This window comes from Silurus meridionalis, chromosome 12, assembly GCF_014805685.1.
Source record: "Silurus meridionalis isolate SWU-2019-XX chromosome 12, ASM1480568v1, whole genome shotgun sequence".
Classification (NCBI taxonomy): domain Eukaryota; kingdom Metazoa; phylum Chordata; class Actinopteri; order Siluriformes; family Siluridae; genus Silurus; species Silurus meridionalis.
In genome coordinates, this window is record NC_060895.1 from 6,642,825 (window position 1) to 6,660,071 (window position 17,247).

Genomic DNA, 17,247 nt, shown 5'->3' on the forward strand with positions numbered 1-17,247 from the left:
TCACATAGGAGTTTGTTGTTTTTAACAGCTTAAGCATTGACTTTTTGCGGTTGTGATGGATACAGAGAAGGCTTGGCTTATCCTGTTTATTGTGTTTGGCTTGCATCTTTGTTTTTCCCACTTGTCGACCACCTCCTCAATGACGTTAAAGCCAATAATAGGGTTTTCAGCTACATTAGGGTCACTTGTCACGAGAATGGGTACCTGAAGGGCTCCTTCTGTGTCATCACTGGGCAGCCGAAATCTCACCTCCACCCAGCCTTCAAACGGGATCTCTGTGTGGTTTGCAGCCAGTCCTGTGAGTGTTCCTGGGCCCAGGAGCTCCTCAATAGGTCGGATGATGGCATGTGGTAAGTATTGTTTTCTCCAATCAGCATTGATAATACTCCCTTGAGCTCCTGTGTCCCACAAGGCCTCCAGCTGGCAATGTGATTTCTTCATATGCTCTGTGAAGCGTGAGGCTGTTCTCTATTGCCCCCTAGCGTCACCCGCCAACCCACACAGATCTCAATGATATATTTAAATGCACAAATAGCAAGCATGAAAAAGCTAAACATTCTGTATATTTACATCTGCTAAACATAAAAAAAAACAAAGTCCTAGGTAACTAAATTCCATTCCTCTACATATGCATTAACTAGAAGGCGCGTTAAGGATCATATTTAAATAATATCATCATGAGGTCATTCTTTTCTTTGTACTTGACTTGGATTTTGGACCTTACACACTTAGGATCATAAGTATGTGGACAACATTGTAATACAATACACTGCTGTTCAAATAATTATAGATCTGACTGTAGATATATAGACTGTATATCATAGACTGTATATTAATGAAATCTGTATATAGGACCTATATATTAGCATAGTAATCAGATTTGTATATTAAATGTGTCGCCTAGGTGTATTAGTGTGTGGAAGTATGTGAGTGTTTATTATAGTAAGATGTACTTAGATCTGTAAAAAAAACCCACCTTATTGTAGTTAATAAACAATAAAAAATAGATGACAGCTTCAGTACATTCCTTTATGCTCAAAAATAATCAATAAATTACTATTTTCTGGTTTATACTAATATGTTTTGTGTCATTCTTTTATTGCACTATAAGCGTTTCTTATTGGTTTCATATAAAACTATAATGTAGCTTCAGTTGAAAACTTCTTGTTTAATAGTAATTGCTCTGTTTTACTTTTATATAGTATAAGAAAACCAAAATCTTACATCCACTAGTTAAAATTTTAATGATTTATTCTGAATGAACACTTTATTAGGAGAACCTGTACATCTACACATTCATGCAGGTATCTTAACCATTCTGTGTGCACGAAATCATGCTAATATGAGCCAAAGGCTGGTTGTGATATGAGCAGGGGAGAAGTAATGTAGATGACAAGTTGGGAAAAGATCTTCATGCTGAGCTTGTTACCTTTTTCCACACCTTCCACAAAGAAGATTGGGTTTTGCTGCCTATGCATACCTTCTTTACGTTTATATATTTATGTCAAAACTATGTCATTATGCTGCTAAAGCTTCCTTCTGTAGGCACAAAAACCTGCAATTTTATAAATGACAGTGGAATGGTAAATGAAAAATTAAATGGTAAGTAAGTGACACTAGATGTTGTACTTGAGCAATGAAAACAAAATACATCCATAGCGCAGTACTATATTTAATACTTGTGCTGTTTTGATATAGTTTTCCCCAGTAGTTCTTTTCCCCTATGTTTTCCCCAGCTGTCTCTGTACATGTCTCCTTTCTTCTCTGTCCACACATTTTAATTGGCTGCTCAGAAGTGCACCTGCAACCCGCATCTGTAGCAAACTGCACGAGCTCAAATATATTGGTGTAGATTCAATAGCTGTTTTTTCATTCCACAATGACTGACATAGGAGAAGAAATTTACTTGGTTGCAGATACACATACAAGGAACTTTTCAAGATGAAATTTTCAAGAAAAGCTTGACATTGCGAGGAAAGGTCGACCAAAACAGTTCAAAAAAGTTGTTAAGCTTTTTGAAAAACCATTTATAATTTTGTTTTTTTCCCCCCCATGTAGAACACAATATTTGCCTTAATTTCAAATTCCTAAGAGAAATAAAAATGCACGGAACAAATGCACAAAAATGCACAAAAAAATTTGCGGCCATTTTATGAGGTTAATATTGATACTTCTGCAAGAGATGATGTATGTGGCTACAGTGAAAGGAGACTTTTTGAATTGTTGTTAGTGTTAAGATGGTTTTCACACTGTTTCACACACATTCCTTTGTCTGCTCAGTGTCTATAGAATATTTACGATGTTAGTCTGTAAGGTAAACAGGGAGTCTTATCTGGACTCACACATCTCCAGCTAGTATATCCTTTTGTCTAAACAGGAAACAACTAGGTCAGGTTTCTTTTCTCTGTATGTGTATAAATACGTTCTGCTACCTGCAATAAAGAAAAGTAGAGGAAGAACATGCATTCTGTGTGCTGTGTATTTCTTCTTCCCTGATATCAGAAAGGCACCACGGGCATAGCAGGTCATATGGAAAACCTCTCCAAGAATTAAGTTTCGTTTGGGCATGATAAAAATCTAACAATTGTGTTCATTGCGTTTCTTGCTTTAGTAATGCCATTCATCTTCACTGTTCGTGATGCAGTTCTCTCTCATTCTGCACAGAATAATACTTTATTTAAATGCAAATACATTTTAAAATGTCAAGCAGTCAAATCATCTCATGAATAGAAAAGCAAACACAAAGATTGTCTAATCAGGTGACCCGCAACCGAAATAACTGATTACTAATATTTTAACTTCTTCATAAAGTGATTTATAATATTCATGTCTAGATTTGGCTATAGGGTTTGTCTCAAAATGAGATGAAAGGACATTAACCATGCAGTATGAATGTCTATGTTTGCCTTCAAATACTTAAGTTGTAACTAATAACTGTGTATATTGTATGTGTGGATGTCATAAGGCCATCTTATGGTTGCAGTACAAAAGTTTTTAAGATTTATGGAATATTTTGGAAGATGCCCTAATCTAGAGCGGCACAAAATGATCTCACTTCTATTTAAGGTTTTTGTTTAGAGGCCCAGCAGTAGCAGCCTGGTGGCACTTGGCTTTTAAACTCATAACCTTCTAAGGCCAACATCTTAACAACTGAGCTAAAACTTCCAAGTAATTCAAGACTGAACCAAACTTCCATTTGAAGTTTAGTCTTTTCAAATCATTTTTGAGGATTATTTTAGTTGAACTTCATATATTTAAAGGAACTAAATATCCTCTTTAATATTTTTTCTTATAATAAATTTTAAGTTTTATGAGTTATGACTCTTTAGGGTTGAATGAATGCACCAGGTGTGACAATTGACCCACGAAATATACACATTTCCAAACATGGCCTGAAACTCTTGACAGTTCTATAGTGAAGCTATGTCTTGTTCTGCTCTTTTTACCTTTTTACATTTATTCAAAAGAATCTGTTGTTGTTTGTGCTTAAAGTAAAAATAATTTAATGAGTTTGCATTGTATAACCCCAATTATTTTTTTATTGTGATGCTATTTAAAATGTAAATGAAAACAGAATCCAATGATATGAAGGCATATACCGACTCAATAGAAAATATAACTATAACTAGACTGTTAGACTGTTTCAGCTGTACTGAATGTATGGTGATTTATGAAACACATCAAATATATTAAAAAATATAAGGTAATTTGGAATGTGATCACTGTAATATGTCTCACAAATGTTGGAACTGGGCCAAATGTATTACTTTGTACAATCCTTTCTTCTTTAAACAACAATCTGTATATGTCTGGGAGCTAAGGAGACCAGTTGCTGGATTTTTGGGAGAGGAATGTTGTCCCAATTGCGACTGGCAGGAAGGCTAGTTCAGCCACCAGACTCTTTTACTTCAACGCCATGCTGTTTTAATAGATGCAGTATGTGGTTTAGCATTGTTTTGTTAAAATATGCATTGCCTTTCTTGATAAAGACGTCATCTGGATGAAAGCATATGTACTGTAGCTCTAAAACTGGTAAATATCTATAGACATCAGAGATGCAGACTTTTAAACTGAGCGCTGATGATAAACTAAATGGTTCCACTACTCTTTAGTCTGGTGGACATGGCATCCATGGTTTTCCAAAGTAAATTTAAAATTCCGATTCATCTTTTTCTGGTTTCTGGATCATGTTCACATGTGGCTTCTTATTTGCATGGTAGAGATTTAATCTGCATTTGTATAAGCAATGAATCAAATCTTTTCTGTATGTATTTCTGTGCCAGTGTAGTAAATTCCATTACACAATCTGGCCTGTTTTTAATGCAGTGCCACCTGAGACCCGAAGCTTTTTTTTTTTTTTTTATGAGATTTGCAAATCACTGCATTCTTTTTTTTTATTTATAGTTTACATGTTTCCAACTTTTTTGCAATTGGGGTTAAACATGTATCATTGGATTAGTGAATAGAATTTTGACAATCAAACTGATTACAATTTTAAAAATTAGGCTTTATATAAATGCTGTTTATAATTAAGCTTTATAAAGATTTTGTTAACTATTACGCTTTCTAAAGGTGCAATATCATAAATTCAGAATCAAAACCAAAGAAGGCAGGAACCGGAAATCCATCTTGCTGAGCATCAGACATCTGAAAGTCCTAGGAATTGCATAAATCCCTTATTCTTCTTTCTGTTCATTAGAGAGATGTATTAGTTTACTGTTAGTTGCAATGTGCTTAATACATTTTAATTGAATTCATTTTATTTGTATATTTTATTTATTTATTTATCAATGGAAATTGATTGAAAGCAGCTTTACACAGATAAAGCAGGTATAAAGTTGTATAAAAGAGTGTCTAAGTTCATTGCCTAAAAGTTTGTTTCATATAATTGCAAGTTTATCCCTAATGAGCAAGCCAGTGCTGACCACGGCAAGGAAAAACATTGATGGCATGAGGAAGAAACCTTGAGAGGAACCAGACTCAAAAAGAAAACCCATCCTCATCTGGGTGGCACCAAATGTCTATTAATAAATACAAATTTCCAGTGTAACCAGGGACTGAATATTTGCTGGCAGATTATTTGTTTGAGATATATGATGTGTTATGACAAATAAAATGTGTTTATGTGGTAGTGCAGAAACTGTGTAATATTGTTGATAGATTTTTAAGAAAGTTTTGATTTTACATTTTAGAGAATACAAACAATAAAACAATTGCAAGAATGAAGAAAATAGAACTTTCCTTAATTTATAGGTCTTACTGAGTTACAAATTTAACTTTATGATTTCGGAATTTTGCTTCAGAGTATTGCAAAACACCACATAATAAAAAAAACACATAATATCACGGAAGCAAACTGCCATTCCTTTTGAGCACATGAGCTTAATTATAAAACAATGCAATGATATAATACTGCTGAAAGCTTAAAAATGATTTACATGCATGCACTTTGCAAAAACTCTGGCTTACCTGCAGTCCTGAGTATGCTTTCTTCCAAAGAAGAGAGAATATTTTTCAATAAGCCATAATTAGACACCTTTAAGAATCTCTCTTCACCACCAGCTATCTCTGTCATCTCTAGAATAGCTCGTTGTTTATTTAAAACCTCTGGCCCCAGCTAAGAAAATAAATTTTTGTATTAGCAAAGATTCAAAAAACTTATCACATAGTATGCAAAAATCTAAATATTTACCATTATTACAATGCTGCTTACTAAGCATTTATTCTGACCGGTTAGATGTTGAATAATCTATTAAACTAAAACAAAAAGCTTTCATTAATTAATTCAAAGTTATTTATTAATGGGATTCACATGGTATTAAAGGTGTATATACTGATGCACTTCTTCTTCCATTGTTATTATAGTAACACCTCATTTACAGAGACCTGTATGGTGGACACTCTAATGTTACGGTGTACTAACAATCACAGGAACACCACTAAAAAGTTTTCAGAAGAAATGCACAAGCAATCTTTAGTTTAAGAAATGCTTAATAAAGTAAACTGATGATAGTTCTAGAAATAACTAACATTTTTCACAGATGGTTTATGTTACTTTAACTTCAAAGGAATAAAAAGTATGTTCTTTAATAAATGTTTTTTAATATTCTTTAATAAGTAACATGCATCCTGTCAAATCTGTGTGGTATAAGAGGAATTAAACACTATAACTTATGAACATAATGAACTGTCAGTTAGTAACAGTACTGCTGGGACTGGGGGTGAATGCTGAAACAGACTAAAGCCAAATTGTCTCTGAGACCCTCTAGTGGCAGACAGCAGTATATTTTTAAACCCTGCCGATTTTAATGTTAATGGAGACAGAGCCAACAGAGTCTCCAAGCATTTTGTGATATAATCTTGAACTTCAATCTATTAACTCGTGTTCATGGACACGAATTTCCATCTTTTTTTGTGTCATTAAGCACAACTGCCTCCGTCTGGCTCCGTCTCCAGAGGATGTAGATGATCATAGGTAATGCTGACAGAAATGCCAAATTTGATCTTTTTTTCTCCATTTTTATCAGAGAATAAGGCAGAAAAATATACAGTTAGGGTAAAGGTTAGGCTTATTTTGTAATAAACATGTGTCTCTAAGTAATGCAGTCTCCTTATTTAACCAGTAGAATATATTAACTGTATTTTGACTGGAAGGAACCACTGATGATGGTTTATAACAAATATAAAGCTATAATAACAAGGATCAAATCTCCTGCTTAAATGTTGAGTAATAGTGCTTTAGGATAAAAAAAGAAATCAATAACAAATGAGAAAAAACAATAAAGTGGCTTTGGTATCCAGTGACAGAACAAAACTGGCAGAGGAAAAATACCAAAAATACTTCCTATTGAAATACATTAAATTGAAAGTTGTAAGAGTTACAAATGCATAACACTACTATTAGTATGATCTCTCAATAATACATGGCTTCTGATGGATTATTAAACTGTTAATAATGATGATGATGATAATAATAATAATAATAATAATAATAATAATAATAATAATAATAATAATAATAGAATTAATTTTCAGAACCTTTTATTCCTAAATGAGTAGTATACTGTCAATATTATGCTGCTGACATCATTTTGTCAACTACCCACTACTCTTTCTCATAAGAGCTAAAAACTTTAAATACCTCAAAAACAAATGTCTAGCAGCGATAAAAGTCTTACTCAAACAAAACCCACAATAAATAAACTTCATGTGACACTATCTTGTTATAATTATATGAAAATGTGAATCATATAAAATAATTAAGTATAAATTCATTGGGGACCATAACATTTGTTTCTAAAGAGATAATTTTCTCCAATTTCATGTGGTTCATTTTTCAAAATGCAATTTCTTGCATTGAACAAATGTCAACTAATCATTTTCTGGTGTCTTTACAAAAGTATATTTAGCATTTTTCTGTTATTCACCATTCTATCATTCTGTCATAGTAATAATTCATAATCTGTCCTGCTTGTATTCATAAAATAAAGTGACTTTCCACCCAAAATAACCTCAGCGATGATTAAACTATAAAGAATGTTTATATCTGCATTTAAATATGTCATAACATATGCTTGTAGATATTAATTTAATTCTGATTTAGAATATTATAAAATCTTTTTAAAAAAAAAAAAAAAAGGAACCACTGAGGTGTGCATTACCATAATTTCAGAGAGAAACAACAACAGCAATCACTTTAGAAAAGCAATTGTTGCTGCCCATCAATCTGGGAAGAGTTATAAGTCCATCATATGACAGTGGGGAACATTATTCACAAGTGGAAAACATTCAAGACAGTTTCCAATCATCCCATGAGTAAACATCCCAGCAAATTCACCCCAACATCAGACTGTAGAATGCTCAGAAAATCTTGCAAAAGTTACATCTTAGACTCTGCAGGCAATGGTTGCCATTTTAAATGCTAAAGATCATGACAGGAGAAAGAAACAGAACGATGAGTCCAATCACACAAAAAAATCTACATTAGAATGGCTGAAAAAGAACAGAATCAGGGTGTTACAATGGCCAGACCTCGTCCTGACTGAAATCCTGTGGGATCTTGAGAGAACTGTGCATAAAACATGCTTGCAAACCTTAATTAACTCAACATTGTAAAGAGTGAGCCAAATTTCTCCAAAAACATGTAAGACACTGATTAAGTCATACAGAACAATATTACTTCAAGTTATTGCTGCAAAAGGTGGCTCTACAATCTCCTACATCATACGAATCAAGTGTACTTAATTTATACACATAGTTTTTTTATTTTGGCTTTATTTTTGGAAAAATATACAGTGACGGTGTAATATGTCATGTGTTGTTCTTCTGAAGTTTACCTAGTTCTAAGACCTGATAAGGAACATATGATTATTGTTATGTACAGATGTGTAAAACCACAGAATATATATGACTGTATAACTGGTTTGGTAACAGTGATCTATATCTCTACCTTTGTTTGCTTTTTAAGTCATCTGGTGATTAACAGTATTCCTATTATTCATTTTTATTTGATTATTCAAATTTTAAGTTGTTAATATGATGAAATTGTTTGCATTTCATTCTATTTACTGTTTTATTTCAGGGTGGCATGTAAAATGTCAAATGAATGGAAGAAAAACATTTTTTACCTTTGAGATGTTCAACTTTCAAACAAAATAAAAGTGTGCACTTACCCCTATTGCATAGCGAACAATCCCCTTCATCTGTGGCATGTTTAAAACCTCTGTGAGGGTTCTATTATCTCCTGCCATTTGTCCATCAGACAGTAAAATTATAATTTTTTTGTTGTTCTCTTTGGATCCACTTTGAGGAACAAAAATGTCTGTGCTGCAGGTAAAATAGGATACGGATGCTAATGGGGTGTCAGCTATAGAAACTCATGATAAATATTTGGGTTTGGGTACTTACAGAACATAGTAGAGAGCTGAAGCAGTCTTGGTGATTGCATGGATCTGTTTTATGTTTTTCACTTTGTGCAAAGCTTTAAGACGTTCATCATTTTCATTCAGAGAGAGTTCTGTCCTTATGTCTCTCCCATATTGCACAACTGCGAACTTGCACTGAAGAGAACATTTACATTTACAATAATACTACAATAATATAATATAATCCATTATATATTATATTATATTATATTATATTATATTATATTATATTATATTATATTATATCATGAGCAATTTTGATAAAGGCCTATGATTTAACTTAAAACCACATTGTTTTTGAAAATAATTTTGAAGTCTTCTTTGAATGCTTTAGTAGCCAGAAACTGTAATAGTAACCCTACACACTTTATTATGTGTGACAGGATCTGTCTATTGGGCTGCAACATTTATTAGAAAGGAGAAGAAGACAATAAACAGATAAAAAGGACTAAAGTGAAAGCAAGGGTTCACCAATTCATCCTTTATTTATTTGGCAAGTCAGAAATGTGGGTCCTGTCATTCCTGGGAAGAAGTAAATATTAAATTGACAGGACTTGTGGGTCATGATATACATTTGAAAATGAAAACTTATACAGGAGACAGTCCAACAAAGGGAATCCAAGAAGGCGTGACGTTAATGGCCAGGGGCTGTCAGTGACATGCACATGACAGTGGCTCAGGGCCTGATTGATCATAAATCCAAACAAAGTCACAAATCGTTCCCAGAAAGTGTTTTGCTTCATGCACAAAGATGCTTCAAAATTAGTAGACTGTTTTATACAAAACAAGGGTTTCTATTCTGAATAAGGATTCAGAATAAGGATTCAGAATAAGGATAGTGGTTTTATTCTGATTCTTTACATAGGATGAATTACTGCAACCACATGAATAGTCCACTCTTGTCAACCTGCAGTATGCAAAGTTACATTGTCTTACCACTCTAGAAGACAAACATATTCTAATGTTTGTTTTAAATAGACCAGCATTTTAGTCACTGGTGGAAGTTAGTCAACTTCCCCTGTTGAGGGGACGGTCAAGAGTCACAGAGCAACGAAAAGCTTTTTGAATCATAGCATCACGATTGAACATATTAGCTGGAGTTATAAACATTCATCTGGAATGCAAATACTTCCTACCAGTTTCAAGATCAATTCACTGAGACAGTGCTTACTTGTTGGCAGCATTATGTTCGGATACAATGACACATTTTTGTAAGAGAAGTGCATTATAATCAACACTGTGTGTTGACAATAACTGATGCCATGCAGCTCACATTTAAGTGAGGGTGAATCCCTCGATTAGAATATTTTTGAAGACTGCTCTCCTAAGGCTATCATAGTCTTTTGAGACAGTAAGCAAATGCCATGGCAGCATGAGCCCAGAGCCCATACACAGTTAGCCTTTTTAAGAGGGCCTACTTTGCCAGGAATGCACAATATGATTGGCATCTGCATCTAACAGTATTGTCCCAGATAGGGACTTATAGCCATGAAGGGATGTGAAGGGATGAGATGCCTGTGTCTGGTACAATGTCCCAAGAGTTCAGCTTGGGACCTCACACTTGTTTTTATTTTACAGAGATGGTCCAATTACACGCCCACACGGGATGTAAAAATGAGTTTGAAATCTGCTCTGATGTGCACTAGTGGCCAGATAATGTAATAGCAACTCAATTCAGGGTTCCTGATTCTAAACCACTGAGCAGTCTTTGCTATGCTCAGTACAGACACTATATGGACAAAAGTATTGGGTCACCTGACCTTTCCTGCCATATGTGGTTCCTCTTCCAACTGTTAAAACAAATCTGGATGCACACAATTGTATAGGTTGTCTTTGGATGAGGTATAATAAAATGTTGCTTTTCTTTTGAACTTGAAAATCCAAACCTGTTTCCGGCATGGCAATGCCTCTGTGCACAGTAAACTCCATGAAGATCTGGTTTACATGGTTTGGAGAGGAAGATCTTGAGCCGCCTGCTATAGAGCTCTGATCTCAACACTAATGAACATCTTTGGGATGAATATAACCCTGACTGCACCTTAGGCCTCCTCATCTACATCAGTACCTGCCTTTCGTAATACCCTTGTGGCTGATGAACACAAATGTCCACAAGCACACTAAAATCTGGTGGAACATTTTCCCAGAAGAGTGGAGGGATTTAGAAGAGCAAATTGGAACTAAATGTGGAATGCAATGCTGAAAAAGCAAAAAGTGTTAGTGTAATACAATTGCTTAACCTTAAATTTTAATGTATGACTTTAGTGCTTGGTCAATTTGATGCAGTACTTACACTGAGACATGTTGTCCAAACATTTCTCATCACATTATGAATAAATTCCTTGGCCCTTTCAAAATCCTCCTGCTCGATACTACCAGAGCCGTCCAACACAAAAGCGATCTCTGTCCCTGTAGCAGAAGGGTTTTACAGAATATTAAATATATCAAAATCTAATCTGTAGTAATTTATGTCAGAAACCACATGTAAAAAATACCTGATATCAGTTTTTCTTATAGATTGATCGACAAAGATCTAAATACCTTCATCTTCATTAGTAATAGCATCATTTTGTGGAGATCTTTTTTTCCTTACGGGGTCTAATTAAAATCCATATTGAAAATGTTTTAATATATTGAAATTGTATTGAAATAAAATAAAATAAATGTACAATATGTAGGGGGTTCATTATTTCATTTAAATTATTTATCTGATGTTCATACCTTGATGAAAAGGAGGTTGATTAGCTTGGTATTTATTATTATTGTTGCTGTTGCTCTTCATGGCATTTTGTTCCTGGAGCTGAAGTGCATGTTATGAGGTGAGGGTCTTTCAAGAAGTCTTGTGTATGATTTAGTGCAGACACATACCCAACTTACTGGGATACATTTTACTCTTCTCTTGATAGTTACAAGCATACAGTAGATTTTAAGACAACACGTTTCATGTAAGGTTTATGAAATGTGGAAATTCATTAGATTTTCTTCATTTACATTCAAACTGCCAGTGTAATAAATAAATAGTTAAGATGTGTTTGAGGGCTTTTGTGTTACTCATATAAATTAATGACTAACTAAATAAATAAAAAGAAATGAATGCATGAACGAGTGAGCAAATTCATGTTAATGATTGTCAGATATACATTACTAAACATTTTCTGGCTAATAAATTATAATTAGGATATAGTTTTTACATTTATTTGGTAACATTAAGTTGTCTTAAACCTGATAATCCGAATTACAATGGAGATACATGGAGATTGTTGTTAGGGAAGTTTCTTCTGTTTGGTTACACTAAAAGTAATTTGTATATATACTGTGAATCTGGTTTGGTCAGAAAAAGCCATGAGAGACTGGAGGTGGCTGTAGTACAGGGTAAAATAAATTTAGCAAATTTGGTAAATGTTCTTTTTCAGAGTAAAATACAAAAGTCTTACTTGTACCCCAAAAGAGAGTTAAACAGTCCAATTAAACAGTGCTAGAGACTTTTTTTTTAATTGAAATTGAAACCATGGTGTTAAAAGGGGGTAAAGGTATGTGGTTTGTTTTTGGCTTTTGTGGGTAAACAAGGAATAGCAGACTTTACCCATCTTTGATTTAGTAAAGTCATCAGCAGATAGAAAGAGGAAATAAAAATGCTGTGATTAGAAAATTGAGCAGAAAAGATCTTCCAGGGCAACACATCTGACAGCTAAGGAGTAGGGTAGAAAGGCTTCCTACATCATCTGCCTAGTTGATATTAATCAATAGTATCATATTAACCAGTTTTATCTATAGTCTACACTGTGTTTATTTCAGACTCCAGATCAGCAGCTGCACCATTTTGTATCTTTTCCTTTCAAAGCTAATTTGTGATGGAAAACGTCTCATTGCCTTAAAGAGAAGTCATAGTCACTAATGCATTTAGCAGCGGAAACTATGGAGAACTAGGCTGTCAGACAAGCAGAAATGAAATTACAGTTCTGACCTACAGTTTGAACAAAAGTAACTTCTAATTTCAAAAACAATATATCAGTGAATTATCATGTATTACCATCTATACTGGGTACGTACGTCCAGTGTTAGAGTATGCGGTCCCAGTTTGGCATAATTCCTTGACCACTGATCAAATTAAAAGGTTGGAAAGAGTGCAGAAACGTGTTTGTAAAATCATACTGGGACGAAGGTACGAAGGATATTCTGATGCCCTCTCCTTTCTTGGATTGTGTACACTAGCAGAGAGACGAGTCCAATTGTGCCTTGATTTTGCTAGGAAGCTATATAAGTCTAGCTTTAGAGATTGGCTACCACCGCTTAGGGAGCAGCTGACTGGACGCCAGATGAGGAACTCTTCTAAACTGACAATCCCCAGATGCCGAACGGAACAATTCAGGAGATCACCTATTCCATATATGTGTAGACTTTTAAATGATTATGGATTTTAAAAGGACTTTGTATACCTTTATGAAGTATTTTATTCTTCCTTTCTTTTAAGCTTGTATTTTAACTTGAGTAAATATGCTTTGACATTTCACAGTAACAGCAAAATAATTCAGTGTTCCCCTATGACAAACCTCTTAGGGTACCTGTAACGATGCTGATAAAGTCAATAAACAACAAACAATAAATTATTTTATCTAATTGAAAATATGAGACAATATACCAGAAGCTGATCTTTATGTTCACCCCAGTTGGATGCAATGCCTCCAGAGGTAGGAGTAGGATCAAAAACCCTAAAATAAATACAAACACAAACATTTAACTATACCCAGGTAAATATTACATTATTACTAATCAGTGTCTTACATTAGCGATTTACCATATATCAAAATAAAGTAAAAGATACTGACCCATCCTTTGAATGAACAGTAATTGGACCAAACAGTGGATCTTCATTTGTAAATTTGCTTTCTGGCTTCTGGAATATGTTGAATCCTACTGCTGTGTGTATGCCTACAATTTAAAAAATATATTCTGAAAATTAAGAAGGTTTGAAACCTAGCAAAGATTACTAACAGAAACCTTTAACTTGGATGAAAATAAATACGATGCTAATCTAAATCATGCAAATTCAAAATTATACCTGCTATAAACAGCACTGCTGCAAACATCTTGCTGAGACAGTTAAGTAACTGCAGTGCAAGGAAAAAAGTGCTTGTTTGAGTTCTTATATTCTTACATATTTGTCATACTAAATGGTTTCACATCCTTGTCCAAAATGCAACATGTGACAAGGCGAACATAAAAAAAACTTAAATAAAATGGTCAAACAATTGTTGCAACCCCTGCATCACCTTCAACAGGCTGTGATATTGTTAGCAACTCCTACTGCAACCAAATTGTATCTTCTTATTATTGTGGAGGAATTTTTGGACCACTTCTAGAAGTGCTTTAATTCAGCCAAAGTGGAAGGCATTTAAAGCTTAGACACAGTGTTGCCATTAAGTTCAGGACTTAATAACCAGGGGTCTCATTTATAAAAGTGTTTACTAAAACTTACAAAAACTAAAACTCCTTACTAAAAGTGTACATGCGCCCGAAAGTAAAGAATATTCAGACTTATAAAACATAGAACACTGTAAGCTGTGTTTACTTTATAAATCACAGATCATCTGCAAGTGTGCATACATGAATCAGGCTCATTTCCCACCCTGTACATGCCCACTTTTAACCATAAATACTGCAGTCAATGCAAATCACCTTATGAATGCTGATCCATATTAATAAAGGTGAGAAAAGAGAAAAAGAAATGCAACAGGCACTGAGATACACACACTTGTAGGGGAAGAGGAGGCCCGAAAACAACATTATTTCATATATTTTCATACAGAGCTCTTATTGCAATATGAGTGCAGTCAATCGTGCTAATTACATTTGGGAAACCGGACATTGCTGCAAATAATTTCATCCATTTCCATGTCTGCCATTAACCCCAGAGCGGTGAGGACCTGTATTTGGCCTTGGGTGGCATAGATCCAACAACAGAGCTCTAGCAAATCTAAATCAGCTTATTAGCCAGTAATCATAGGCCAGGAAATCATCATGGTCCATGAAGGATCTTTCTCTTCTTATTCTTCCATTGGCTTAATCCTCCAGCAGTGCCAGGGGTTCAATAATGCAAAAATTATGCACAGGGGTCACCGGAGCATTTATACTGTACTGTATGTTTTTGCAGCAATTAGAGTGATTGTTAACACCTTGCCAAAATTACAGCATGATTTAGTGGTATCCCCCACCTGAGATAAAATTTGAAGACTGAAGTTAGGACTGAAATTGAGGACATAAGAGACTGGCTGTATTTTCAGATTTTGACATTTGATGTTATCAGAGTTTACTTACAGGTGAGCACATTCTCCCGTCAGGTCAGCCTTTGCGTGGAAAGTGGCCTGTGGTCTCATTTATAAACAAGTATGGCTTTTTCAACCTACCACTGGTGTATCATTTTCTGGCTCTCACACACCACAGACGTAGGCTAGTTTACAAATCTAATAACCAGCAAGGCAGAAGGCAACAAGAAGTATGGGGTTAGACAGAGGAGGAGACAAAGGGAGTCAGTGATGCAAACATGACTGAGAACAGAGACATTCCTGACCACCTGATCATCATCATCGTTTTTTTTCTGCTTGTGTTCTATATGGTGGTTGTTCAGCCTGGATACGTTCATTAGGTAAACCACATTTTTTATTCTTATGTATTAAAATGTTAATATGTTGTGAGTTCCAGTTAGCAGTATATTGTGCCCTTATAGAACGTAGCTATGCTCCACTAGACAGATCGCAAACACTCAAATAAAGTCCCAAGGTGTGCTTTTCTTGGTCATTACTCTTTACTTTTTGTAAAACAAAACAAAAAAAAGTATATAAATATAAATATAAAAACATGAGTTCAGAAAGTGCCGTCCACTCTTATTTCCTAGCTTTACATCACATAATGATTCTTGTAAATAATAGTGTTCCTTTTAACTTTAAAACATGTTGCGTTAAATTAAACCATCTTGCTTGAAATTTGTAAACTTGCTTACAGTCAAATGTCTTCCAAGGTTAGACTGTTTGATAGACGAACTTCTCCTGCTCTCTTGGACAAATAAGGACTTTTAAAACTTGAGGCAGTGGGACATGCTTTTACATCAAACTAAAAGCACTCTTCATCAACTGTAAGCCTTTCTACTTGTCACTAGGGTTTCCCTCTTTCGTTCTGGTCAGTGTTTACATTCCTCAGCAAGCGCGTGTGAATGCAGCGTTGCTATAGCTGGCAGATCAGATAACATATCTGATTTGATCTGGATGAGCTTACAGACTCTGTAACATCTTATATCAGCTTCTGTGATGATATATGCATGTATACCAGGACTCATTTAACATACAATACTCATACCGCTTTGCCAGGCCAAACAGGATGCTTACAGGAATGGGAACAGAATCTTGTACAATCAGGCCAGGAACACACTGACAAAGGAGATTAGATTGGTGAATAGGGGCTAGGAAATCAATTTTCAGCCAAAGACTCTGCTTCAGTGTGGAAAGGCCTAAGAGGCATCACAAGGTACATGACAACATCACCCAGCTCTGTAGGGAATCAACAACTGGTTTATGACCTCAATGAGTTTTACTGCAGATTTGAAACTCCCGGTCTCACACCTCATACCCGTCCTGACCATCAACACCTCCAGCAGCCTCCCTCTCCCCCTCCTGTGCTTCAGATCAGTGAAGATGATTTGCGTCAGGTCTTCAGGAAATAAAAAAGAAGGAAAGCACCAGGACCAGACCCTGTTTGACCAGCCTGTGCAAACCAGCTGCCATCCATCTTTTTACAGATCTTTAATAGATCACTGGAACTGTATGAAGTGCCTGCCTGCTTCAAATGTTCCGCCCTCATCCCCATTCCACAGAAACCAGAAATCACTAGACTTAATGACTACAGACCTGTTGCCCTAACATCTGTGGTCATGAACTCAATTGAGACACTGGTGTTGGCTTATCTGAAGGACATCACCGGACCCTTGCTGGACCCCCGGCAGTTTGCTTACCGAGCAAACAGCTCTGTGAACGATGCAAACATGGGACTGCACTTCATCCTACAACATCTGGACAAATCGGGGACTTATCCTGTTTGTGGACTTCAGTTCAGTCTTTAATACCATCATCCTAACACTCCTTCAGACCAAACTAGCTCAGCTCTCTGTTCCTAGCTCTACCTGTGAGTGGATCAGCAGATTTCTGACAGATAGGAAACGGATAGTGAGTGCACTGGTGCCTCCCAGGGATGTGTTCTCTCCCCACCGCTCTTCTCCCTGTACACCAACGACTGCACCTCTACAGACCCTTCTGTCAAGATCCTGCAGTTTGCAGAC

The 17,247-nt window shown here is 35.3% G+C and overlaps 1 protein-coding gene across 2 annotated transcripts; it reads right to left on the reverse strand.

Moving 5' to 3' along the window:
- Positions 1–2,626: 2,626 nt before the first annotated feature.
- On the reverse strand, positions 2,627–14,042 carry LOC124394079 (integrin alpha-E-like). Of its 2 annotated transcripts, none has more exons than XM_046862127.1 (10): positions 13,981–14,042; positions 13,748–13,850; positions 13,561–13,630; positions 11,643–11,721; positions 11,463–11,519; positions 11,215–11,330; positions 8,908–9,059; positions 8,673–8,826; positions 5,470–5,617; positions 2,627–4,688 (listed from the first exon to the last, which is right to left on the reverse strand). In XM_046862127.1, exons 1-10 carry the CDS (start codon positions 14,006–14,008, stop codon positions 4,657–4,659), a joined length of 939 nt encoding a protein of 312 aa, XP_046718083.1. In that variant the 5' UTR covers positions 14,009–14,042; the 3' UTR covers positions 2,627–4,656. The 2 variants fall into 2 exon arrangements, 1 of the variants encoding a protein (XP_046718083.1); XR_006927425.1 differs by lacking the exon at positions 2,627–4,688 and adding an exon at positions 7,662–7,921.
- Between the last annotated feature and the right edge of the window lie 3,205 nt (positions 14,043–17,247).

Coding starts and splice junctions, on each gene's coding strand:
- LOC124394079 (XM_046862127.1), bottom strand. CDS start 14,008: ATGTTTGCAGCAGTGCTGTTTATAGCAG. Junction 13,631..13,747: donor ACTGTTCATTCAAAGGATGG/GTCAGTATCTTT, acceptor TATTTATTTTAG/GGTTTTTGATCCTACTCCTA. Junction 11,331..11,462: donor TATTACTAATGAAGATGAAG/GTATTTAGATCT, acceptor CTTCTGCTACAG/GGACAGAGATCGCTTTTGTG.